Source organism: Oncorhynchus clarkii, chromosome 15 (genome assembly GCF_045791955.1).
Source record: "Oncorhynchus clarkii lewisi isolate Uvic-CL-2024 chromosome 15, UVic_Ocla_1.0, whole genome shotgun sequence".
Taxonomy (NCBI): domain Eukaryota; kingdom Metazoa; phylum Chordata; class Actinopteri; order Salmoniformes; family Salmonidae; genus Oncorhynchus; species Oncorhynchus clarkii.
Genome location: NC_092161.1, coordinates 25,475,251 through 25,501,386, shown reverse-complemented (window position 1 = coordinate 25,501,386; position 26,136 = coordinate 25,475,251). Strand labels below are relative to the sequence as shown.

The window sequence follows — 26,136 nt, the reverse complement described above, 5'->3', positions numbered from 1 at the left end:
GTGATACATTGAATTATGTGAAATAATCTGTCTGTAAACAATTGTTGGAAAAATGACTTGTGTCATGCACAAAGTAGATGTCCTAACTGACTTGCCAAAACTATAGTTTGTTAAATAAGAAATTTGAATTTGTGGAGTGGTTGAAAAACGAGTTTTAATGACTCCAACCTAAGTTTATGTAAACCTCCGACTTCAACTGTAGGTAGAGTTATTAATGTGACTATGCATAGATAATAACGGAGATGCTTGGATATGCAAGCCCATCTCCGGACCACCCCCCAGCCATCCTCATGTACTTTGTGCCCCCTCAGATGTCTGGGGTGCATGACACCCCTGATTATAGTAGGCGTATAAGACATACAGAATTGTACTTGCCACAGAGCTGCCTTTAAGATACTGTCAAATTCATGGCCACTTTACAGGGCTTTACAGGGTTTTTAACAGAGTACCCCTGCTCTAGGTTATTTGAAGGTGGGGGCTAATAGTTATATTAATGCTCCAGTGTGTTTACCTATCTAGGCTAATTAATAAGAAAGCTAATAAGGTATTGAATAAAACATAGGCTACTTAAATACGTTTTACCTTATAGAGAACATTATGCTAGAAAACATCCTTGATATATATGGAGAAAACTACAGAAGCAAACAACAAACGCAATGCTTTAAAATTAATTCACACACATTGAGTTTACAAGCTGCATAGCATTTGAATTGAAAGTATTCCTTACTTTCAATTCAAATGCCATGCAACTTCTGGATAAGTGGCTGCAGTAAGGTTTTTTTCCCCAAGAATAGAGGCGATTGTGCAAATAGCCAATTCATTCCCGCAGTCAAACCCCGGTGGGGTCAACGAGGGTCCCAGCTGTCGATTATAATGCTGTGTTCTGAATGAGCTGAGCGGCTGACCAATCATTTTGGAACTTTGTGTCTCACTGTCCACATAATCGATGACATTTATAGCGAAACATACATCATCTTTTCTGACGCTCCGTGTGTCGTTTTCACGACAATCCGAGTAGGCTAGAGCAGACAATCACCACTTGTTTCTCATGTTTGGAGAGAACGTAAGGGAAATTAAGGGAGAGCATGGCGATGGAAAGACTACAAATCCCGGTCGCTTGCGTGAAAAATAATTCGCCCCTTTACATTAGCCTATTCCCCCACACCATCCGCAATCTCATTCACTGAGGTGGCAGCGTTGGAGACAACAGCCTACTTCCGTCTCTCGGTCCTGCGCGAGGATTCGAGCCTCAATACGGTAAACGATGGCATCTTACGGTCGCTTTTCTCTTTACATTGTCTGGAAGTTTGGTGTCAACATAACAGTTAGGTTCAAGAACGGTTACAGCTGTATGTCTGAATAGTTACTTGAATCATGTAGCCTATATTTTCTGAAAGGGTAACCAGTGGTGTTTTTCATTGTTCTCTGAATTCATCGCTTGACAGAACGGGAGATTTGCTATGGCAGGTTTTAATTTCGACTCAATTATGTTGATTTGTTTTGTAAGAAATTACTGTTTCTTGTTGACCGTTATTCATCGAATATGTAACCTATATCGTATGACTTGTTTCAAAAATGACACAATGTTGCCAGTGGGATATAGGAAAAACGAACCACGATGGAGATGTAACACATGTAACAACCTTTTACACATGGAGAATAGCCTATTTGTCAATCAATCAAATGTATTTATAAAGCCCTTCTTACACCAGTTTATGTCACAAAGTGCTGTCAGGTGAATGCTTTTGTGGTAAATTGTCTCCACTGTCATTTCTCTGTAGGGTTCTGCTCAGCTGTTTGAGAGAGAAACAAGCTTCCCCACGAGGACTTAATGCAGTGACAACTAAACAAAGAGCGATCAAATCACCACTGACCAGAAAAACGAAAAACAGGACTGAAAAAAAAACTATACAAAGGACCTATTATCTTCTCCAAATCCAAACATCTCAGATAGCTTACATAGTTCCCTTAGTGTTTTGCTTGCTTGTTGCCTGTCAACAGAATTACTTCATAGAAATAACGTCGGGCTGGCTCGCTGGAATCACACAGTTGAAAAACGTTATGTTTTTCTATCCAACCCAGATAGCGCTGTTTAGTTGTTTGTGAGATATTTTTATTGATTTATTTTAGCCCAAATGAGGAGCATACATAGTATGTTTGTGATATAAGCAAAGCAGCATTGCTCTGCTAAGTGCAAACAGCAATGCAGCTGAATCATGTCCATTGCTAGAGAGTCCCACCAGCACCAACACAGGTCTCCATATCTACTGTCAGGGCAGTGTACTTTCTACTGCTGTCTGCCCAGAAGTATTAGTAGTCACACTAGTACTGTGTGCTAATGTGGCTCTAGCTATCCACTCTGAGACACTGGCCCCCAGAAAGAGTAGTTGCTGCCCGAGCAACAGCTAATGGGGATCCAAATAAGCTAAACTGAGATACAGTGATACTCAAGCCTTAGTTATCTTCAGTAGCCCAACAAACACAATGATGTCATCAGACAACGACGAGACGGGCTCCGACCTATCAGATTCCCTGGAGGTCCGTGAGGTCCTACAGTTCCAGAACCAGTATCAGTACATGACCCATGACACAGGGAGCTGCTTCAAGTCCAAGAGTCTCCCCATCCTGAATGGGCCCTGTCTGTCAGGCTGTGATGAGCCTCTGCTGGGGGAACCACGTTTGGTCCATACCACCCAAACCTCCATGGCCACAGCAGCCACCGACCACCACAGCAGCCAGCTCCATCGCCAAAGCCCCACTGACCCTGACTCTAGCCAGGCAGAGTCTCCCTCCTCTCTAACAGACTTCAAGCTCCAGTCCCCCTCGGCCTCCAGCCTGATGGGGCTGAGAAGCTCCATGGCCACTGGAGCCAGGGATAAGAAACTAGGCTTCTCTTTAACCCGCTTCCTCCGTATCCCCGCCAGAAAGTATGTGCAAGCCATCCTGGCCGACTCGCGCTGCTTCCTGTTCTGCATGTGCTACCTGACGTTCATCCAGTCGCTGATGGTATCGGGCTACCTGAGTAGCGTCATCACCACCATCGAGAAGCGTTACAGCCTCCGCAGCTCCGAGTCCGGCCTTCTTGTCAGCTGCTTTGACATCGGCTCTCTCTTCGTCGTCGTCTTCATCTCCTACTTTGGAGGCAGGGGTCAGAGGCCGCGTTGGCTGGCGGTAGGAGGGGTGTTCATAGCCGTAGGAGCGGCTCTGTTCTCCTTGCCACACTTCATCTCACCACCCTACCAGATCCAGGAGCTCAATTCGTCCACGGGCCACGAGGGTCTGTGCCAGAGCGGGAACGGCAGCGGGCGGGATGCCTTGGACGTGGCGTCGTGCCCCCGAGACCAGGAGGGTAACGAACACAACCTGTACGTGGCGCTATTTATCTGTGCACAGATCCTGGTGGGTATGGGGTCGACGCCCATCTATACCCTGGGACCAACCTACCTGGACGACAACGTCAAGAAGGAGAATGCCTCCCTCTACCTCGGTAAGACACCTTTGATTAATCGTTATATATCTGTTATAACAATCTAATTTCTAAAGGTTTTTACTGGCCCCCTTTGCTGAGTAAACTGGGCTACTGACTGTTTCAGGTGTTATTAAACGTATGTAGCTTGTGCATACAATACAGTATATATATATCCCTGGAAAGTGGAATTTCGCGGATCATGAGGTTCACATCGTTCTCATAGTCCTGTCATATGTTCTCATCAGAGTTGGGGTCAATTCCAATTCAATTAGAAATTCTTAAATTCACTCATGAAGTGGAGAATTTATGTTTACATTAACATTGACATTTGAGTCATTTAGCAGACACTCTTATCCAGAGTGACTTAGTTAGTGCATTCATCTTAAGAATGCTAGGTTGGGAGAACCATATCACAGTCATAATAAGTACATTTTTCCACAATAAAGTAGCTATCAGCAAAGTTAGAGCTAGTAAGGTGAGGTTGTGCAGTGGAATTATTTAAGGTCGAATTAAAAAAAAAAAGAATTTCAACAATCTTTAGGTTATGGGATTGGAATTGAATTTGAATTAAACTTTTTGTATTGGAATTGTAAAAACATTTCATCTTTGGAATTGAATTGAATTAGAATTCAATATATGTACATTTCACAGTTATGTAATGGAGTTAATGCACTTAGTATAAAACATTGACTGCAGGATTTTAAAATAATAATTTAAACTTGTATTTCTATATTTCAAGTATAACTAGTATAGTGACATAATCATTCTGAGGAATTGAAATTGAATTGAATTTACAGTCAGAGGGAATTTTGTTGTATTGTACGTTCTCCAATGCGTTCTGTTTAGCATAGAGGTCGGGGGATGAACAGGGACGGAAACAGACATTCCTCTCAGAGCTCTGGGGACAAACAATTAGCCGTCGCTAACAGAATTAGTCTCAATTAGCTTTGCTGATTGGGTTCCGTTATAAATGTGGCTAGACCGGCACATGTGGAGGTTATGGTGAGGGATGGTCTTCCATATCTCTCTACCATATCTCTACTCGACTAGTCTAGCCCCCTGTAGAACCCAGGTTCCTACAATGTCTCCTTATGACTAGAGCCTTTCCTCTGTAGTTCACCTCACATCTTCATGGAACTCTAACAAAGGCAGGCTGTCAGCAGTCTGTACACAATTATGTAAATTATGAGCAGACTAATGATGTGATAAATAATGTAAACATTATTGTTGGACTCTTAAGGGCAGGATCTAGAGGGCAGTCTGCCCATACCCCCCAGCTGGGTAATTGGGGCAAAGGGGACAACCCTCAGTCTGGGGTAACAGCTGCTTAATGTCCCAACACTGGCTTAGACAGGGTGTTACGTCAGTGTTTCCCCTATACTGCTAAATCATGGCTGCCACTGCATTTAAAATGCCTGAATTTAAAATTGATTAAATTGAGATTTTGTGTCACTGATCTACACACAACATCCCATAATGTTCAAGTGGAATTATGTTTTTAGAAATGTTTACAAATGAAAAATGAAAAGCTGAAATGTCTTGAGTCAATAAGTATTCAACCCCTTTGTTATGGCAAGCCTAAATAAGTTCAGGAGTAAAAATGTGCTTAACAAGTCACATAATAAGTTGTGTGGACTCACCCTGTGTGCAATAATAGTGTTTAACATGATTTTTGAATGACTACCTCATATCTGTACACTACACATACAGTGGTTCGTCCTTTAAAAGTTGCAGCGTACTGCAGCACAGCTTGCGTGGTGCCGCAGAATTCTATGGCACGTTATTTAATTTCCAACCACTGGTAGCATTAATGCTAGTTAGTGCTAGTTTGACCACCAGAGGGCATCTTTGAGAAGCGTTTCATAGCCTTCAATAGTGGCTGTGCTCGAGAATTTAAAACCTTTTTTTGTAAGAACAATATATGGGACTGATTTTAAGAAATGTTGCTTAATTAATTTGATTAATATTATGGTGTTTCCGTTGGGATGGAACGTAAAATATGGCACTGTACAACGTGATGGGCGGGAGTAGGATACAGTGCTTGGCTATTTAGCTAAAGAATCCCCGTGTTGTGCAGGCACGTGGGAGACCAGGGTTCAATTCCCAGATGGGGAGGAAGGAGTAGGCTGTCCTTGTAAATAAAAATGTGTTCTTAACTGACTTGAATAGTTAAATAAAGGATACACTAAGAGCATAACATTTATACACCCTAATTGTGTCATTTTCATCTAACCAATACCCAAACGAAGATTCAGTGAAAATAAAAATCTCATTGATTTATCAAGACCAGTCCCCATGCTTTTCTCAGAATAGAGCAAAATGGTGCTAAAATAGTTGTAGGCTATTGATTCAAATCCTATTGCTTCTAACTTCAATATGCCCTTTAAATAAATAAAACCTACACCACTTTTAACAGCACATTACTCAACGCTAGTGAGACTCATAGGCCTACAGTATATCGACAAATGTGACGTGACTCTCCGGCAATAATTAGATATAGAGGATTGGAGGATTCTAAATTAAAACCAAAAGCCGCCTCATGGGTCTCCCGGTGGCGCCCAACATGAGTATCTGTAGCAACTAATTTTGCATTGTGATGCGGTGACCTAGACAGCGACGCCAATGGGGAGGCCCCATCCACAAACTATCAAAATACAGAGAGGTTTTGGTCAAGGTATATTGTCCTGCTAACAGCCCATAATGGGCTATTATAATACTGTACATGGTGTCCAGGTCAGGATAACCAAAACATGTCTTTATTAAAGACTGGGCTACACTACTACAGTAAGTGCAAAATCATCCAAATAAAATAATAAAAACCTTAGTGTAACAACAGTTTTAGTAAGTAATACTGAAGCTGTGCACAATTATCAGTTTCTATTTAGGTTTATGTCGCCCATTCATTGTCAATTAGAGACACATTATAGAACCCAAAAGCATCATCAGGACTCTAACTTCCCCTTGCGCTGGTCTGGAGCAATGAAGTGGTGACGCAGGGTACCGTACTAAACCACAAAGGACCTCTAAGTACCGCAGCATAATCACTAAACTTTTAGTGGAGCAACCACTGTACAATTATCTGTAAGGTCCCTCAGTCGAGCAGTGAATTTGAAACGCAGATTCAACCAGAAACACCAGGGAGGTTTCCCAATTCCTCACAATGAAAATAAAAATCAGACATTGAATATTCCTTTGAGCATGGTAGTTATTAATTACACTTTGGATGGTGTATCAATACACCCAGTCACTACAAAGACCTCAATCCTATAGAACATGTGAGGGCAGAACTTAAAAAGCGTGTGCGAGCAAGGTGGCCAGGAGGAATGGGACAAAATTCACCCAACTTATTGTGGGAAGCTTGTGGAAGGCTACCCGAAACATTGACCCAAGTTAAACAATTTAAAGGCAATGCTAACAAATACTAAGTGTATGTGTGTGAACATCTGTTCCACTGGGAATGTGATAAAAGAAATAAAAGCTGAAATAAATCATCCTCTCTACTATTATTCTGACATTTCACATTCTTAAAATAAAGTGTTGATTCTAATTGACCCGAGACAGGGAATTTGTACTAGGATTAAATGTCAGGAATTGTGAAAAACTGAGTTTAAATGTATTTAGCTTAGGTGTATGTAAACTTCCAACTTCAACTGTATTTAAATTAAATATATATGTAATTTTCAATAAACTTTTTCAATAAACTAAAAACATGTTTTCACTTTGTCATTATGGGGTATTGTGTGTAGATGGGTGAAAAAAACAAATATTTGATCTATTTTCAATTCAGGCTGTAACACAACAAAAGTAAGTCGAGGGGGATGAATAATTTCTGAAGGCACTGCATGCATTAGTAAGCGTGCCTGCATGTGTCCTTGTTTGTGTGTATGTGTTTGTGTAAGAGAGAGAGAGCAAGAGAGAGAGATGAATGGAGGGTTGAAGGTTGAGCTGACAAGGCCCCTCACATCATTACCTACCCTACGGAGCATGCTTAGCAGAGTCCACCTACACTACACACAAACTGCCTGCAGGACCAATAATTGACCGTCCCTTACGACACAAGACTCCAGCGTGGCTGGGACTGCACTGGGAGAAAAACATGGCTCTGATATTAGCTTTCTTTAACCCTGGCTTTAACAGGATGCTCTGGGCAAACACATCACCCCTGTAAGGCTGATTAGAGGCAGCATTCGTAGAGATAGTGGCCCAAATTGCACCATATTCCCTATCTTGCATTACTTTTGACCAGAGCGTATAGGAATAGGGTTCCATTTGGGATACAGTCTGTGACAGAGGCACCAGTCGCTAGGCTAGCGTTCCGTTGACCGTGTTGGCTTTGTTCAGTCCGTCACTCAACGTTGATGATAGTCTGTTTCATTTCAACAGTAGTGTTGTTGGTGATTACAAGGACTTGAGACTTGTCTGTGCATGTCAACTTACTGTGAATAGGAGATGAGCAGATAAAAAATCCTTTGGCTCTTCTAAGGTATGTGCGTGCGTGAGTGAGGGTGTGTTGACTTCTACGTAAGGTCATTAACGATAGTGACAGATATCCACAGGGTTTATTCTGCTCTGCGTGTGTTTTTTTGGTCCGCCTATTTCCAAACAGTAAAAAAAACTTTTTCAGTGTTAACTTAAATGACTAAAAGCAGATAGAAAGTATGTAGAAAAGATCATGGACCTAAATATTTTTAAATGAAATCATCTTTGAGAACCAATAATCATCAAAATAAAAGCTAGACAGTCAGGGGAAGTATTTTTGTCATGGCATGGTGCCCCCATTCATTTTGTTATAACATTTGAGTCACTCAGATAGCCATGGCAAAATGAGTAGAACACAAAATTAGCTTTAAAACTGCAACATTTTCTCTCCGCAACATGTAAAAAGGTGTAGAATTGCAAGAAATTTGCCAACAGGAGGGCACCAGTTACCACAACCCATCCATGACCACCACCTCAGCTCCTTTTTGACCCAGAATAAACCCTGATACAGTTATTTTTAAAAATTGGATTGCCTTTGTCTTTAAATTGTTTGTGTGTCTGTGTGTCTCTGTATGTGTGTGTCCATGTCTGTGTCTCTGTCTGTCTGTGTGTGTGTGTGTGTGTGTGTGTGTGTGTGTGTGGTACATGGGGTGTGTATCCTTCATCTGTTCAAGCCTTAACTCCCTTATCTTACCTCATTTGCACTCACTGTATATAGACCTTTTGTTTTCTTTTGTTCTACTGTATTATTGACTATGTTTTGTTTATTCCATGTGTAACTCTGTGTTGTTGTATGTGTCAAATTGCTATGCTTTATCTTGGCCAGGTCACAGTTGCAAATGAGAACTTGTTCTCAACTAGCCTACCTGGTTAAATAAAGGTCAAATAAAATAAATAAATAAAGTGTGTGCGAGCGAAGGCATTCCTCAAAAGTGGCCCCCCATACCCTTAAAATGTTGACCTTTTCACTATGGAAACAGCAGAGGTATGGGGGTGACTTTTACCTCTTCTCTTCCTCTCTCTCTCCTCACACTCCCACTCTTCTGTCCCTGGCTGTGTCCCAAATGGCTCTTTATTCCCCATGGACCCTGGTCAAAAGTAGTGCACTATAAAGGGAATAGGGAGCCATTTGGGATGGAACAAGACTCTCTTCACAGTCCCCACCCCTATATATATTTTTTTACACCTTTATTTTACTAGGCAAGTCAGTTAAGAACGCATTCTTATTTTCAATGACGGCCTAGGAACGGTGGGTTAACTGCCTTGTTCTGGGGCAGAACAACAGATTTTTACCTTGTCAGCTCAGGGATTCAATCTTGCAACCTTGCGGTTAACTAGTCCAACACTCTAACCACCTGCCTCTCATTGCACTCCACGAGGAGCCTGCCTGTTACGCGAATGCAGTAAGCCAAGGTAAGTTGCTAGCTAGCATTAAACTTATCTTATAAAAAACAATCAATCAATCATAATCACTAGTTAACTACACATGGTTGATGATATTACTAGTTTATCTAGCGTGTCCTGCGTTGCATATAATCGATGCGGTGCGTATCGTTGCTCCAATGTGTACCTAACCATAAACATCAATGTCTTTCTTAAAATCAATACACAGAAGTATATATTTTTAAACCTGCATATTTAGCTGAAAGAAATCCAGGAAATCCAGGTTAGCAGGCAATATTAACCAGGTGAAATTGTGTCACTTCTCTTGCGTTCATTGCACACAGAGTCAGTGTATGGGCCAATTAAAACCTAATTTGCCAGAATTTTACGTAATTATGACATAACATTGAAGGTTGTGCAATGTAACAGCAATATTTAGACTTATGGATGCCACCCGTTAGATAAAATACGGAACGGTTCCGTATTTCACTGAAAGAATAAACGTCTTGTTTTCGAGATGATAGTTTCTGGATTCGAACCATATTAATGACCTAAGGCTCATATTTCTGTGTGTTATTATGTTTTAACTAAGTCTATGATTTGAAAGAGCAGTCTGACTGAGCGGTGGTAGGCACCAGCAGGCTCATAAGCATTCATTCAAAGAGCACTTTCATGTGTTTGCCAGCAGCTGTTTATGACTTCAAACCTATCAACTCCCGAGATTAGGCTGGTGTAACCAATGTGAAATGGCTAGCTAGTTAGCGAGGTGCGCACTAATAGCGTTTCAAGCGTCACTCGCTCTGAGACTTGGAGTAGTTGTTCCCCTTGCTCTGCATGGGTAACGCTGCTTCGAGCCCAGGTAGGAGCGAGGAGAGGGAGGGAAGCTATACTGTTACACTGGCAATAATAAAGTGCCTATAAGAACATCCAATAGTCAAAGGTTAATGAAATACAAATGGTATAGAGAGAAATAGTCCTATAATTCCTATAATAACTACAACCTAAACCTGGGAATATTGAAGACTCATGTTAAAAGGAACCACCAGCTTTCATATGTTGTCACATTCTGAGCTAGGAACTTAAACGTTAGCTTTTTTCCATGGCACATATTGCACTTTTACTTTCTTCTCCAACACTTTGTTTTTGCATTATTTAAACCAAATTGAACATGTTTGATTATTTATTTGAGGCTACATTTATTTTATTGATGTATTATATTAAGTTAAAATAAGTGTTCATTCAGTATTGTTATAATTGTCATTATTACAAATACATGTATTTTTAAATTGGCCGATTAATCGGTATCAGCTTTTTTTGGTCCTCCAATAATCGGTATCGGTATCAGCGTTGAAAAATCTTTATCGGTCAACCTCTAGTTCAGATTGCACTACTTTTGTCTTTCCAGGATTCTCTGGTTAGGAGTGTTGTTGGTGATGGCTTTTGACCTGTCTCTGGACTGCTCTCCTTTTTAACCACAAATCAAATGGTTCAGTCCCTCCATGCACTCCTCGCCCCCCTCAGTGATACCAGAGCAGTGAAGTAGTGCTCTAAAGAATTAGCTCGAAACATTTATAAACTAATAATAATTCGAGAGCTCTTCTTGACAATTGTTGGCCTGATAAAGCCTACCCCTGCAAACCTATGTGAACTTTCCTCCAAATGTGATGAGTTTGCAGTATATTTGAGAGATAAGATAACAAACTTTAGGCTGGGTATCAGTCAAGCAAGACCTGATGAGGAGTTTGATGATATACGTGCCGAAGACTACCATGCAGAGCCACTACGGATTTATTTCCCCTGGTTGACACAGACATGCTCAGGAAAGTAGTATCACAACTTAGGCCTTCTACCTGTCTATCCCCACCACCTTCTTCAAAACAGGTTTTAATTGCATATCTGAAGAAGTGCAAGCTATTGTTAATCACTCCCTGTCCACAGGCACTTTCCCCACCACACTAAAAACTGCTGTGGTGAAATGCCTTCTGAAGAAAAGTGATCTAGATTCTTCAGCTTTTAGCCATTTTCAGCCAATCTCTAACCTTCCATTATTAAGCAAAATTCTGGAGAAATTGGTGTTCTAAAAGCAAAATGATTTTCTAACTGCCAACTATATGTAAAAAGAAAAAATCCAATCTGGTTTTCGGGCCCACCACAGCACAGAGACGGCCTTAGTTAAAGTGGTAAATTATCTTAGAGCCAACACAGATACCAAACAGCTCTCTGTCTTGGATTTAAGTTCCGCATTCAACACTGTTGACCATGACGTCCTTCTGGATAGACTGGAGAGGTGGGTTGGCTTCTCCAGTCCAGTTCTAAATTGGGACCTTTTGTCACCCTTGGTGAACATAACTAATAGAAAATACATATCACATGTGGCATTCCACAAGGTTTGATTTTGGGTTCGTTACTGTTCAGTTTATATATGTTCCCCCTTGGCAGCGTTATCAGAAAGCACAGCATTTATTTAGACTGTTCCGCGGACAATACACAACTTTACATTTCTGTGTCACCAGAGGATTTTAGCTGCACAAATAAATGATTAGACTATATTAGTGATTTAAATACTTCGATGGCTCACAACTTCCTTCAGCTAAATCAAAACAAGACTGAGGTACACTACATGGCCAAAAGTATGTGGACACCTGCTTGTCGAACATCTCATTCCAAAATCATGGGCATTAATATAGAGTTGGTCCTCCCTTTACTGCTATAACAGCCTCCACTCTTCTGGGAAAGCTTTCCACTAGATGTTGGAACATTGCTGCGGGATTGCTTCCATTCAGCCACAAGAACATCAGTGAGGTGAGGTCGGGGCACTGATGTTGGGCAATTAGGCCTGGCTTACAGTCAGCGATCCAATTCATCCCAAAGGTGTTCGATGGGGTTCAGGTCAGGGCTCTGTGCAGGCCAGTCAAGTTCTTCCACACCGATCTCGACAAACCATTTCTTTATGGACCTCGCTTTGTACACAGGGGCATTGTCATTCTGTGACAGGAAGGCCTTCCCCAAACTGTTGCCATGAAGTTTGAAGCACAGAATCATCTATAATGTAATTGTATGCTGTAGCGTTAAGATTTCCCTTCACTGGAACTAAGGGGCCTAGCCCTAACCATGAAAACAGCCCCAGACCAATATTCCTCCTCTACATAACTTTACGGTTAGCGCTATGCATTTGGGCAGGTAGTGTACTCCTGACATCCGCCAAAACCCAGATTTGTCCGTCGGACTGACAGATGGTGAAGCGTGATTCATCACTCCAGAGAATTTGTTTCCTCTGTTCCAGAGTCAGAAGGTAGCCTAGTGGTTAGAGCATTAACTGAAAAGTTGATAGATCAAATCCCTGAGCAGACAAGGTAAAAATCTGTCATTCTGCCCCAGAGCAAGGCAGTTAACCCACTGTTCCCTGGGTGCTGAAGATGTGGATGTTGATTAAGGCAGCCCCCTGCACCTCTATGATTCAGAGGGGTTGGGTTAAATGTGGAAGACACATTTCAGTTGAATACATTCAGTTGTACAACTGACTAGGTATCCCCCTTTCCCCCAATGGCAGCAAGCTTTACACCACTGAAGTCAACACTTGGCATTGCCCATAGTGATCTTAGGCTTGTGGAAACCCATTTTCATGAAGCTCGCATTGCTCTTGTTCTTGTGCTGACGTTGCTTCCAGAGGCAGTTTGGAACTCAGTAGTGAGTGTTGCAACCGAGGACAGACGATTTTTATGTGCTACTCGCTTCAGCACTCGGCGGTCCCGTTCTGTGAGCTTGTGTGGCCTACCACTTTGCGGCTGAGCCATTGTTGCTCCTAGACGTTTTCCACTTCACAATAACAACATTTACAGTTAGTGATGCACCGATATTACATACCGATATCCAATATTTTCATTGCCAAAAAAAACGATACAGATAACCGATATTACTTTTTTTTGTGGCCTTTCAAGCATTCTAGAACAGTTAAATAGTTCACACACACACACACACACACACACACACACACACACACACACAAGCAGCGGTCTAAGGCACTGCATTTCAGTGAAGAGGCGTCACTACAGTCCCTGGTTCAAATCCAGGCTGTATCACTTCCGGCTGTGATTGGGAGTAACTGTTTCTTGTCTGCATCAAAGTAGCTGTCCTTGTACCTAGCATCGAACATGGTGGTGACACAGTAAAGAGAGAATGCTATCGAATCGCTTGTTCACAGCCTGTGTCGGCAGTTTTGTTGAGCAGGCTTTTCAGTGCCGTGACCGAGGGTATCACGTCTGCTACAGGCGCAGTTGATGAGCTTATTTCTCGAGTCAGTTGTTCGAATGGAGCTAGGAGTGTGTTCATGTTTCCGAGTTTCAAACATGTTCTCAAATGACATTGAAATGGCAGCATTGGTATGACAACCAGCACATTCTTGAGCATGCAATACAGCTTTCCTCAGTACGAAATCCTCGTCGACCCACTGTGCTGTCAGACTCAGCATGCTCATGGGGCTGACATCACTGGTCCAAATGTCAGTTGTGAAGCTAATAGCAGTGACGCTATTACTGTGTAACTCCGGGAGGGCAACATCTGAAAAATAGTGTGTAGTGTGTACCGCTGCTCGACCAGTCGGTGAAAGCCAACATCACCTACGACAGAGAACGGTTGATTGTCAAGGGCAATTAATTCCATTATCTTGGCTTTAATGGATTTCACCTTTAAGTCGTCTCGCTGAAATTGTCTTACTCTTTCAAATGACTGCTTGACTTGTTGACTGCTCGATCCAAGCAGCAGACATTGTGGGCTAAGTTAGGAATGCTGTATTTCAAGTGGCGTCATTACGTCATGTACCTACGTTATATAGCTATGCACGTCAGCTTTGACATCGATTTTGCACATCGCCGTTAATCTAGACTTTGGGCCGATGCCGATGTTGGCATTTTTAGCTAATATCGACTGTTTCCAATATGTTCACCGATATATCGTGCATCCCTACTTACAGTTGACCGGGGCAGCTTTATCAGGGCAGAAATTTGACAAACTGCCACGTTGAAAGTCACTGAGCTCTACAGTAAGGCCATTCTACTGCCAATGTTTGTCTATGGAGATTGCATGGCTGTGTGCTCGATTTTATACACCTGTCAGCAATGGTTGTGGCCGAAATAGCAGAATCCTCTAATTTAAAGGGGTGTCCACATACTTTTGTATATATTGTGCTTATTGTTCGTGCCAAAGCACAGAGAGAGAATCTGGCCGCACATTGTAATTCACGGGCAATAAAGATAAAACACCAGGTAAAAAACCTAGGTGTTATTTTAGATTCTGAACTCCATTTCGAATCACACATGAGGACCAATATATATTTTAACCAGCTGAGGAACATTACCAAGGTGCGGCCGTTTCTCTCTTAGTCTGATACAGAGAGACTCATCCATGCTTTTATTACAAGCAGGGCTGGAACTGTGGTCATTTAAAAAAGAGATCTTAAAATACATATTTTTAGCTTTGCTTTACCTTTGGGTGTTTTTTAGTCGTTCAGTTTTTATTGTTTTTCTTTTGTTTTTAATCCTCTTATGTTTGTTGTGTAGTAAACATTTCACAAAAACACATTGTTTTTGTTCGTTTTTTTTCTCCTGTGAAGCACATTGATTCCATGTCTGAAATGTGCTGTATAAATAAAGCTTGATTTGATTTGATGCCTGCATTGACTGCAGTCAGCTGAAAGGACTGGTTTGTTTGGACTGGTTTGTTTCTTTGTCTTAACAGTGCATACGAACTCCTGTAAGATCTCACTGTCTTTATCTTTGAGCATAAACTGTTCTGCTACTGTGGCAAGCAGAGCTCATGTGTGTGTCCAGTGTGTGTCCCCGTACACACACACACACACACACACACACACAGAGAGTGCTCTCCTCTCTGCTCTCCTCCGATAAATTTAGAAAGAGAAGAGCTGCTCAGAGTCTTAGTCCCCCCCCCATGCTCGCTCCCCCTGTGTGAGTGAGTACCGGAGTGCGTGTGTGGATGGAGTGTGCTTTGTGTGTGATATTGCAACCCCACATGTACCTTATGTTGTGTTCTGAGAGTAAGGACAGAAGGTTTAGCACATCTGTCTTCTTCTGCTTTTCAGTCACTCAGGGGATATCTGTAGTGGTCTCAGTCTATGGCTTTATCTCTCTCTCTCTCTCTCTCTCTCTCTCTTTCTCTCTCTCTCTCTCTTTCTCTTTCTCTTTCTCTCTTTCTGCTCGCTTAGTCAATTTACCTATATATTCTGTCCTGATTAGAAACAACCAAAGGTACACTCACTCACTCACTCACACACACACACACACACACACACACACACACACACACACACACACACACCCACTGTCCCTCTGGTCTGGTAGATCATGTTTCGGGTGCAAACAGGGCACACGTTTGCCCTTCTCACAGACATATCCCTGTCCTGCTCTTTCAAAGTCCCATCTCTCTCTCTCTCTCTTTCGCTCTCTCTCTCTCTTTCGCTCTCTCTCGCTCTCTCTCTTCAATTCAATTCTCGCGGCTTTATTGGCATTGGAAACATATGTTAACATTGCCAAAGCAAGTGAAGTGGATCATTTACAAAAGTGAAATAAACAATACAAATGAACAGTAAACATTACCCTCACAGAAGTTCCAAAAGAACATTACAAATGTCATTATGTACAGTGGCTTGCGAAAGTATTCACCTCCCTTGGCATTTTTCCTATTTTGTTGCCTTACAACTTGGAATTAAAATTTGTATCATTTGATTTACACAACATGCCTACCACTTTGAAGATGCAATTTCTTTTATTATTGTGAAACAAACAAGAAATAAGACAAAAAAACTAAAAACTTGAGCGTGTATAACTATTCACCACCCCCAAAGTCAATACTTTGTAGAGCTACCTTTTGCAGCAATTACAGCTGCAAGTCTCTTGGGGTATGTCTCTATAAGCTTGGCACATCTAGCCACTGGGATTTTTGCCCCATTTTTCAAGGTAAACTGCTCTAGCTCCTTCAAGTTGGATGGGTTCTGCTGGTGTACAGCAATCTTTAAGTCATACCACAGATTCTCAATTGGATTGAGGTCTGGTCTTTGACTAGGCCATTCCAAGACATTTAAATGTTTCCCCTTAAACCACTTGAGTGTTGCTTTAGCAGTATTCTTAGGGTCATTGTCCTGCTGGAAGGTGAACCTCTGTCTCAGTCTCAAATCTCTGGAAGACCGAAACAAGTTTCCCTCAAGAATTTCCCTGTATTTTGCACCATCCATCATTCCTTCAATTCTGACCAGTTTCCCAGTCCCTGCTGATGAAAATCATCCCCACAGCATGATGCTGCCACCACCATGCTTCATTGTGGGATGGTGTTCTTGGGCTGATGAGAAGTGTTGGGTTTGCGCCAGACATAGCATTTTCCTTGATGGCCAAAAAGCTCAATTTTCGTCTCATCTGACCAGAGTACCTTCTTCCATATGTTTGGGGAGTCTCCCACATGCCTTTTGGCGAACACCAAACATGTTTGCTTATTTTTTTCTTTAAGCAATGGCTTTTTTCTGGTCACTCTTCCTTAAAACCCAGCTCTGTGGAGTGTACGGCTTGAAGTGGTCCTATGGACAGATACTACAATCTCAGCTGTGGAGCTTTGCAGCTCCTTCAGGGTTATCTTTGGTCTCTTTGTTGCCTCATCTCTTGGCAGGTTTGTTGGCAGGTTTGTTGTGGTGCCATATTCTTTCCATTTTTTAATAATGGATTCAATGGCGCTCCGTGGGATGTTCAAAGTTTCTGATATTTTTTTATAAACCAACACTGATCTGTACTTCTCCACAACTTTGTCCCTGATCTGTTTGGAGAGCTCCTTGGTATTCATGGTGCTGCTTGCTTGGTGGTGCCCCTTGCTTAGTGGTGTTGCAGACTCTGGGGCCTTTCAGAATATATACCGAAAGGCCCCTGATATATACATTATATATATGTGACACTTAGATTGCACGCAGGTGGACTTTATTTAACTAATTATGTGACTTCTGAAGGTAATTGGTTGCACCACATCTAAATTTAGGGGCTTCCTAGCAAAGAGGGTGAATACATATGCACGCACCACTTTTCCATTTTTTTATTTTTTATACATTTTTTGAAACAAGTAATGTTTTTCATTTTTCTTCACCAATTTGGACTATTTTGTGTATGTCCATTACATGAAATCCAAATAAAAACCTATTTAAATTATAGGTTGTAATGCAACAAAATAGGAAAAATGCCAAGGGGGATGAATACTTTTGCAAGGCACTGTATATGTACAGTGTTGTAACAATGTATAAATGGTTAAAGTACAAAAGGGAAAATAATTAAGCATAAATATGGGTTGTATTTACAATGGTGTTCTTCATTGGTTGACTTTTTCTTGTGGCAACAGGTCACAAATCTTGCTGCTGTGATGGCACACTGTGGTATTTCACCCAGTAGATATGTTAGTTTATCAAAATATTTTGTGGATTCTTTGTGGATCTGTGTAATCTGAGTCAAATATGTGTCTCTAATATGGTAATACATTTGGCAGGAGGGTAGGAAGTGCAGGTCAGTTTCCACCACATTTTGTGGGCAGTGTGCACATAGCCTGTCTTTCTTAATAGCAAGGCTATGCTCACTGAGTCTGTACATAGTCAAAGCTTTCCTTAAGTTTGGGTCAGTCAGATTGGTCAGGTATTCTGCCACTGTGTACTCTCTGTTTAGGGCCAAATAGCATTCTAGTTTGCTCTGTTATTTTGTTAATTCTTTCCAATGTGTCAAGTCATTTGTTTGGGTCTAGTTGTGTTGCTGTCCTGGGGCTCTGTGGGGTGTGTTTGTGTTTGTGAACAGAGCCCCAGGACCAGCTTGCTTAGGGGACTCTTCTCCAGGTTCATCTCCCTGTAGGTGATGACTTTATTATGGAAGGTTTGGGAATCGCTTCCTTTTAGGTGGTTGTAGAATTCACACCTCTCTCTCTGTGTGTGTCTCTATCTCTCTCTCGCTCTCTCTGTGTGTGTGTTTATCTCGCTCTGTGTTTATCTCGCTCTGTGTGTCTCTCTCTCTGTGTGTGTCTCTCTCTCTCTGTGTGTGTGTCTCTCTGTGTGTGTGTGTGTCTCTCTCTCTGTGTGTGTGTGTCTCTCTCTCTGTGTGTGTGTCTCTCGCTCTGTGTGTGTGTTTATCTCGCTCTCTCTCTCTCTCTCTCTCTCTCTCTCTCTCTCTCTCTCTCTCTCTCTCTCTCTCTCTCTCTCTCTCTCTCTCTCTCTCTCTCTCTCTCTCTCTCTCTCTCTCTCTCTCTCTCTCTCTCTCTCTCTCTCTCTCTCTCTCTCTCTCACCACTGCGTCCTGTTTCAGAGGGTTACTCAGCAGAAGAGTATTTTTATAACCTTGCTGCCACAAGGTTACTACAGTCCATGACTCTATAACTTCTCCACTGAGTGGTCTTTACTACCCACTGTCACTACTATACTCAGTAGGTTTTACTACTGACTGTCACTACTATACTGAGTAGGTTTTACTACTGACTGTCACTACTATACTGAGTAGGTTTTAATACTGACTGTCACTACTATACTGAGTAGGTTTTACTACTGACTGTCACTACTATACTGAGTAGGTTTTACTACTGACTGTCACTACTATACTGAGTAGGTTTTACTACTGACTGTCACTACTATACTGAGTAGGTTTTACTACTGACTGTCACTACTATACTGAGTAGGTTTTACTACTGACTGTCACTACTATACTGAGTAGGTTTTACTACTGACTGTCACTACTATACTGAGTAGGTTTTACTACTGACTGTCACTACTATACTGAGTAGGTTTTACTACTGACTGTCACTACTATACTGAGTAAGCTTAGTTTACTACTGACTGTCACTACTATACTGAGTAAGCTTAGTTTACTACTGACTGTCACTACTATACTGAGTAAGCTTAGTTTACTACTGATTGTTACCACTGTACTGAGTAAACTTACTACTGACTGTCACTACTATACTGAGTAAGCTTAGTTTACTACTGACTGTCACTACTATACTGAGTAAGCTTAGTTTACTACTGATTGTTACCACTGTACTGAGTAAACTTACTACTGACTATCACTACTATACTGAGTAAGCTTAGTTTACTACTGACTGTCACTACTATACTGAGCAGGTTTTACTACTGACTGTCACTACTATACTGAGTAAGCTTAGTTTACTACTGATTGTTACCACTGTACTGAGTAAACTTACTACTGACTATCACTACTATACTGAGTAAGCTTAATACTGACTGTCACCACTAAACTGAGTAAGCTTAATACTGACTGTCACCACTATACTGAGTAAGCTTAATACTGACTGTCACCACTATACTGAGTAAGCTTAATACTGACTGTCACCACTATACTGAGTAAGCTTAGTTTGCTACTGACTGTCACCACTATACTGAGTAAGCTTAGTTTACTACTGACTGTCACCACTATACTGAGTAAGCTTAGTTTACTACTGACTGTCACTACTTTACTGAGTAAGCTTTCTACCATCACTACACGTACTTCTCCCCTGCTATTTACTACACACTAAAAACATCTGGATTCCTCAAGGGTTCTTTGGGAAGGGTGATGCAGTTCAAAAAAGGGTTATTTCCTTTTAGTGATAATTCAAATTTATGGATGGCGGTTCATTAGAATATTTTGGGGCGTGGTTTGCGCACAGCTCTTTTTGTGCAACCGTGAGTGAGAGTGTCATTCCAATTTATCTGTTGTGTTATGCGATTATATTTTAAATATGACTATGACTGCTGATGGTGTCTTATGAAAGACTTGTGAATGACCTTGTGCCACCTTCAGCCAGCTCAGACCCCATCCCTTTCCCTCCCTCCCCAAAGCTACAAACACCGTCAACCACCCCACCAGACCAATCATGACTGATTGACTGGCTAATGTAATGCATTTTGGAATAACCAAATAAATTGAATCAGTAGTTCTCTGTTCTCTCCTCAGTGACCCCCAATCTTTCCAGAGCTAGCACACCTGAATCGTATTGTTAATAAACACAATAATAAAACCTATGGAATTTTAACAATATAGTATGGCTATAAATCCAGAATAAAAAACCCTGTATGGTTCTACAAATAACCTTTTTGGTTCTATGTGTAACCCTTTTTTAAGTTTATATAAAGAACATAAAAAGCGTATATATAGCACAAAGAAAGGGGTTCCGCTATGGTTATAACCATTTTTGGGGCTATTTAGAAGCCTTTTTTTTTTGTTCTTTGTAGAACCTTAGGAAAGGGTTCTTTATTGCACCATACACATTCCATTTAGAACCTTATGGAATGTTTCTTTATAGAAGCTTAAAAAAAGGTTCCATATAGCACCAAAAATGTTCCACTATGGTTACAATAACTATTTGTTTTCCAACCAATTAGTAAATGTACTGCACCCATTCTAACCAATAAGCAAACGTATGACTTTCCCAAAGGATCTATATTAAGCTAGTGTAGTAGCTTCTCATTGCCAACTGATAGGCTATGTGGAACTATTTCCATGCTTTTTACACCTATCTGAGTGCTTAGGGGGTAGTGGCTAGGGGTAGTGGCTTGGGTTAGTGGCCTAGATTGTAGTGGCTAGGGGTCAAGTACGAAGTAAGCATTCCAGAGCCCAGCCAATGTTTTGACAACAATACCATGGGCCAGGAGGAAATGTCCGGACAGATTTGTGTGGTGAAGTTAATTGGGCACGTAGACAAGCCTTTGTTTTGAGCCGTGTAGACAACTATGCAGACAAGCCTCGGTTTTGAGCCGTGTAGACAACTATGCTGACAAGCCTCGGTTTTGAGCCGTGTAGAAAACTATGCAGACAAGCCTCGGTTTTGAGCCGTGTAGACAACTATGTAGACAAGCCTTTGTTTTGAGCCGTGTAGACAACTATGCTGACAAGCCTCGGTTTTGAGCCGTGTAGACAACTATGCAGACAAGCCTCGGTTTTGAGCCGTGTAGACAACTATGTAGACAAGCCTTTGTTTTGAGCCGTGTAGACAACTATGCAGACAAGCCTCGGTTTTGAGCCGTGTAGACAACTATGCAGACAAGCCTCGGCTTTGAGCCGTGTAGACAACTATGTAGACATTTCTTTGTCTGATCCGTGTTAAAGAATACAAGTTATGTTGTTTCTTGTTTATGCTGGCTTTTTACCTGCATTTGTGATGTCACTCCTGGAATACGCTTTCATCTTTGGCTCCCAACAAAATGTAATGATCACCTTGTCACCTTGTTGAAATAGGCTCTCCATTTCAAGGTGTTCATTTCCAGAGAAATAGGTGGCCCATAGGGCTGTGGTCAAAACTAGTGCTCTGTAAACGGAATAGTGACGCAGTCAAAATATGATCCACAACCCCCTTCTTTTCCAGACAGTAATCTGTCATGTGGAACCTGTATGTTGATGCTAATAGGACTTGATGGCTGAGTACTACATAGCATACTTGCTTGTGCCAGTCCACTTAATGAGACCCGGACCCTCCTGTACCCCCCCCCGCCCACACACACACACACACACACACACACACACACACACACACACACACACACAGCACATGGTTAATTAGACTCTCTTCAGACTATGAACACTAATTACGATAATCTACACAGACAGGGATTACATGAACATTGTCAATATGGTTTGTCTTTAATTGGATTATTCACCAGTTAAACATATTCAGATTTAATTTAAGAGCCGTGTGGATAGTTTAAAGGGAAATTTCACCTCTGCTCTATTTGACTATATATGTCCATTAATATGTTATTAACATTATATCTGTCCTAACATTTTTGAATTTCCTCACTACACGCAAATACAAGCGTTTTGCATCTCACCGGTAGAAATGGGCTCGCTGCATTTCCTGGTTGTAAGCAAACCATAATATCTAGCATTTTCAGCCAGAGGATTTTGAAACAGAGCTGAAGTTTCAACTGATGGGGTTGCCATGTTGTTAAACGTTGAAAAGTGATGCTAATACTTTGATTTTAGCCTTCACTTCAAAGGAAGGTATCCGATCAGCCAACATCAGCACAGCAGAAAATATGTCAAGCTGAGGTAACGTAGCTAACGTCACCTAGCTTGCGAACTACATTTGTTTATCTAAACTCAAACCTAGCTAGCTAGCTTTTATAATATGTTGGGTAAACATTCCAAAGCATATCAATATCAATGTAATTAGTCAGCTGCTATCTGGCAATGGGATTTGTAACTTTGCAAGCTAAGGTTAGCTTCGTTAGGTTACGTTAGTTAGCTAGCTAACTAACTACCGCAGAGGCTAATATCTGATCCCATCAACATCTGCAGATGCATCAACATCAAGCTCAGGACCAGGAACTAGTGTAAGTCACCTTCTAAAATCGTACTAAAATATACTAAATCTTTCCATGATGAGCAAATAAATGTACTGGAGCATGGTCCGTGTCTTGTTGTTGGTGCGTTTACAAGTAGGCTACAACTTCTACTGTATTTTTCTCTGTATTATGGAGGCTTAGTTGATTGTTCATGCAAGGCTTGAAGTCTAAATTGGAGGAAAGGAGGTATTAGGAAGGAGGGGATGGTGTGGGTGACTGACTTTAGACTTTTGGGGGTGGGAATTGTGTGTGAAGGTTAGTGTGCATGATCTATTGACATGAGGAGGGTGGATGGATATAGTACCTTGTTGGAGTGTGTATTGATGGGGACAAAGTAGTCAAATGTTGGCTAATCAATGACTACGGTGTGTCCTACAGACTAATCCTGCTGCTGATGAAGATGACCTTGACCCCAGCTTTAGCAGTACAGAGCCTGTAGACCCATTGGATAAAGGCTTTCAGCCTGGAATAAACTCGAGCACCACAGAATATGACTTTGAAACAAGCCAGGACAACCAAACGTATTTATGAAACCACAATACCCTCTTGCAAAAAAACCCCAATATCACCAAGACAAGTGCTCTACAAGACAAGTGCTCCTCAAAGTTTTCACACCCTTCCAGTCAGTTCTTTGGCATGGGGGAGAGGGGCTGTTAGTATACTCATCTAGGCTATTCACTCGATTGTAGTAGGTGCTTATATACAACAATACACCACTAGACTGTCTACAAGTCAAGTCCCCCTCAAGCGTTTCATATCTTTGCTGACAGCCCATTTCAATGACCCATTATTGACTGTGAGTGTAACAAAACAAACCAGTTTACAGATGAACATGGTTTATTGTATGGTAACACATCCTGATGATCAGTCTTCATGTTTTACACATCCTCATTATCAGTCTTCATGTATTTCCAGGAGACTTGCAGTACATCAAAATCTTCTGTTGTCAATACCAGTCTCAAAGTCAACAGTGAAGAAGCGACTCTGGGATACTGGCCTTCTAGGCAGAGTTCCTCTGTCCAGTGTCTGTGTTCTTTTGCCCATCTAAATCTTTTATTTTTATTGGCCAGTCTGAGATATGACTTTTTCTTTGCAACTCTGCCTAGAAGGCGAGCATCCCGGGAGTCGCTGCCAGTTAATGAAGCTGCCAATTGAGGATTTGTGAGGCATCTGTTTCTCAAACTAGATACTCTAATGTACTTGTCCTCTTGCTCAGTTGTGCACTGGGGCCTCCCACTTTCTATTCTGGTTAGAGACACTTTGCACTGTTCTGTGAAGGGAGTAGTACACAGTGTTGTACGAGATCTCCAGTTTCTTGGCAATTTCTTGCATGGAGTAGCCTTTATTTCTCAGAACAAGAATAGACTGACAATTTTCAGAAGAAAGTTATTTGTTTCTGGCCATTTTGAGCCCGTAATCAAACCCACAAATGCTGATGCTCCAGATACTCAACTAGTCTAAAGAAGGCCAGTTTTATTGCTTATTTAATCAGAACAACAGTTTTCAGCTGTGCTAACATAATTTCAAAAGGGTTTTCTAATGATCAATTAGCCTTTTAAAATGATAAACTTGGATTAGCTAACAAAACGTGCCATTGGAACACAGGAGTGATGGTTGCTGATAATGGGCCTCTGTATGCCTATGTAGATATTCCATAAAACATCTGCCGTTTCCAGCTACAATAGCCATTTACAACATTAACAATGTCTACACTGCATTTCTGATCAATTTGATGTTATTTTAATGGACAAAGAATGTGTTTTTCCCCCCTCAAAAACAAGGACATTTCTAAGTGACTCCAAACTTTTGAACGGTAGTGTATGTAGCAATCTCGGATAGACAGTGCATGGTAACATAGCTCCGGTGAACTTGTAAACTAGTACCACCCCTGTTTTGAAAAGCCTTTCTTTGAGGGTGGGTACAAGTAAGTAGGGCTCCTGTTAAGCTGTAGTCTTTTCAAAGCCAGGGAAAATTAGTCAAACTAGATGTCCTGCAATGTCCTGGCAGATAGGAACATCGTTGAGACAAGTCCAGGGACTCGAATATTGAATATAGTTGTAATCCTAGATTCCGATAATTCAGGCGAGAAAAAACATCACCCAGATAGGCCAGTCGTTTTAGAAACTTGTCATCATGCAAGCGGTCAAACAAGTGAAAATTATGGTCAGTAAAGAAAACTTTAAGCTCGTCTCTCAATTTAAAAAAAACGTGTCAATAGTTTGCCCCTTGATTACCAGCGCACTTCTGTAAGTTGTAAAAGCGTTACATGGTCGCTGTCCATATCATTGCATATTGCAGAAAATACACGAGAGTTCAGGGGCCTTGCTTTAATAAAGTTAACCATTTTCACTGTAGTGTCCAAACCGTCTTTCAAGCTGTCAGGCATTCTCTTGGCATCAAGAGCCTCTCGGTGGATGCTGCAGTGTACCCAAGTGGCGTCGGGAGCAACTGCTTGCACTCACGTTTCCACTATGTTTCCCTGTCATGGCTTTTGCGCCATCAGTACAGATACCAACACGAGTAGCAGCTACGTTTGGCTACATACGGACCGTTAGTGGAACACTAGATGTTTGAATTTTATTTTTGGCCCTGAAATGAGGCTACTCAGGCGAGAGAAAAAACTCACCCATTGGAAAATATAAATCTGTTTGAAAATGTGAAGACATTTTTTTTTTCTCCCAAAAATGTAAATATATATTTAAAAAATAAATGTGAATCACCATTTTATTTTGCGTACCCCTGACGGTATTGCGCATGTACCCCAGTTTGTGAATGCCTCGTCTACATCAAAGAATGTAATTTTGGCCAAACAAATGCTGTCATTTAAGTTATAGGAATGAATATTTTACACAATTTGAGAGGTTTTTGACACCTAAAAGACATCTGGGCCTTGTTACAGATAAAAGCACATGCAGTCAGAATGGCATAAGATATCGCTCCATTTTCAAGGCACATGTTGACAAGATGTTAGGGAATCACTGGAGGGGAATATTGACCAGCTGAGCATCTTTGCATAGTCACCTCAGTGTACAGCTCAACAAACAAACTAGGCGGTTTGTTATATTTCAGTCTTCTGTGACGTAGATAAAGTGTAATTTTGGGATGCAAACTCAAACTTGAATACATTTCAAGTTTGTACACCTTACATGTGTGTGAGGTGTACACTTTTGTCTCAAAGTAGAGTTGTTTAAAACTACCAAGAAACGCTCTGTGTAAACCCCTGTTTAAACCCACCGCGTTAAAATGAATGAACCAGACAATCTATAGTTATTTCTGGTTGTTCATCAAAGTTACCTTGCTATCTCAGTGATCTTGCTTTGTAGTAAATCGCCCAGGGCCCATAGGGTGAAAAGTAGTACAACAGGGTTCCATTTGGGACGCAGACATGCACGTCCCTGTGTTTGCTTGTTGTCTGGTAGGAAATAATCTGTTTTGTGTAATTCAGCTGTGGT

At 41.3% G+C, this 26,136-nt stretch overlaps 1 protein-coding gene across 1 annotated transcript in view; it reads left to right on the top strand.

Moving 5' to 3' along the window:
• Positions 1 to 1,177: 1,177 nt before the first annotated feature.
• Positions 1,178 to 26,136, top strand: part of LOC139367104 (solute carrier organic anion transporter family member 5A1) — a 98,341-nt gene continuing 73,382 nt past the window's right edge. Inside the window, exons 1-2 of the mRNA XM_071105152.1 lie at positions 1,178 to 1,257; positions 1,782 to 3,487. Of these exons, the coding sequence (XP_070961253.1) occupies positions 2,485 to 3,487 (1,003 nt within the window). The 5' untranslated portion in view covers positions 1,178 to 1,257; positions 1,782 to 2,484. The remainder of the gene's footprint in view (positions 1,258 to 1,781; positions 3,488 to 26,136) is intronic.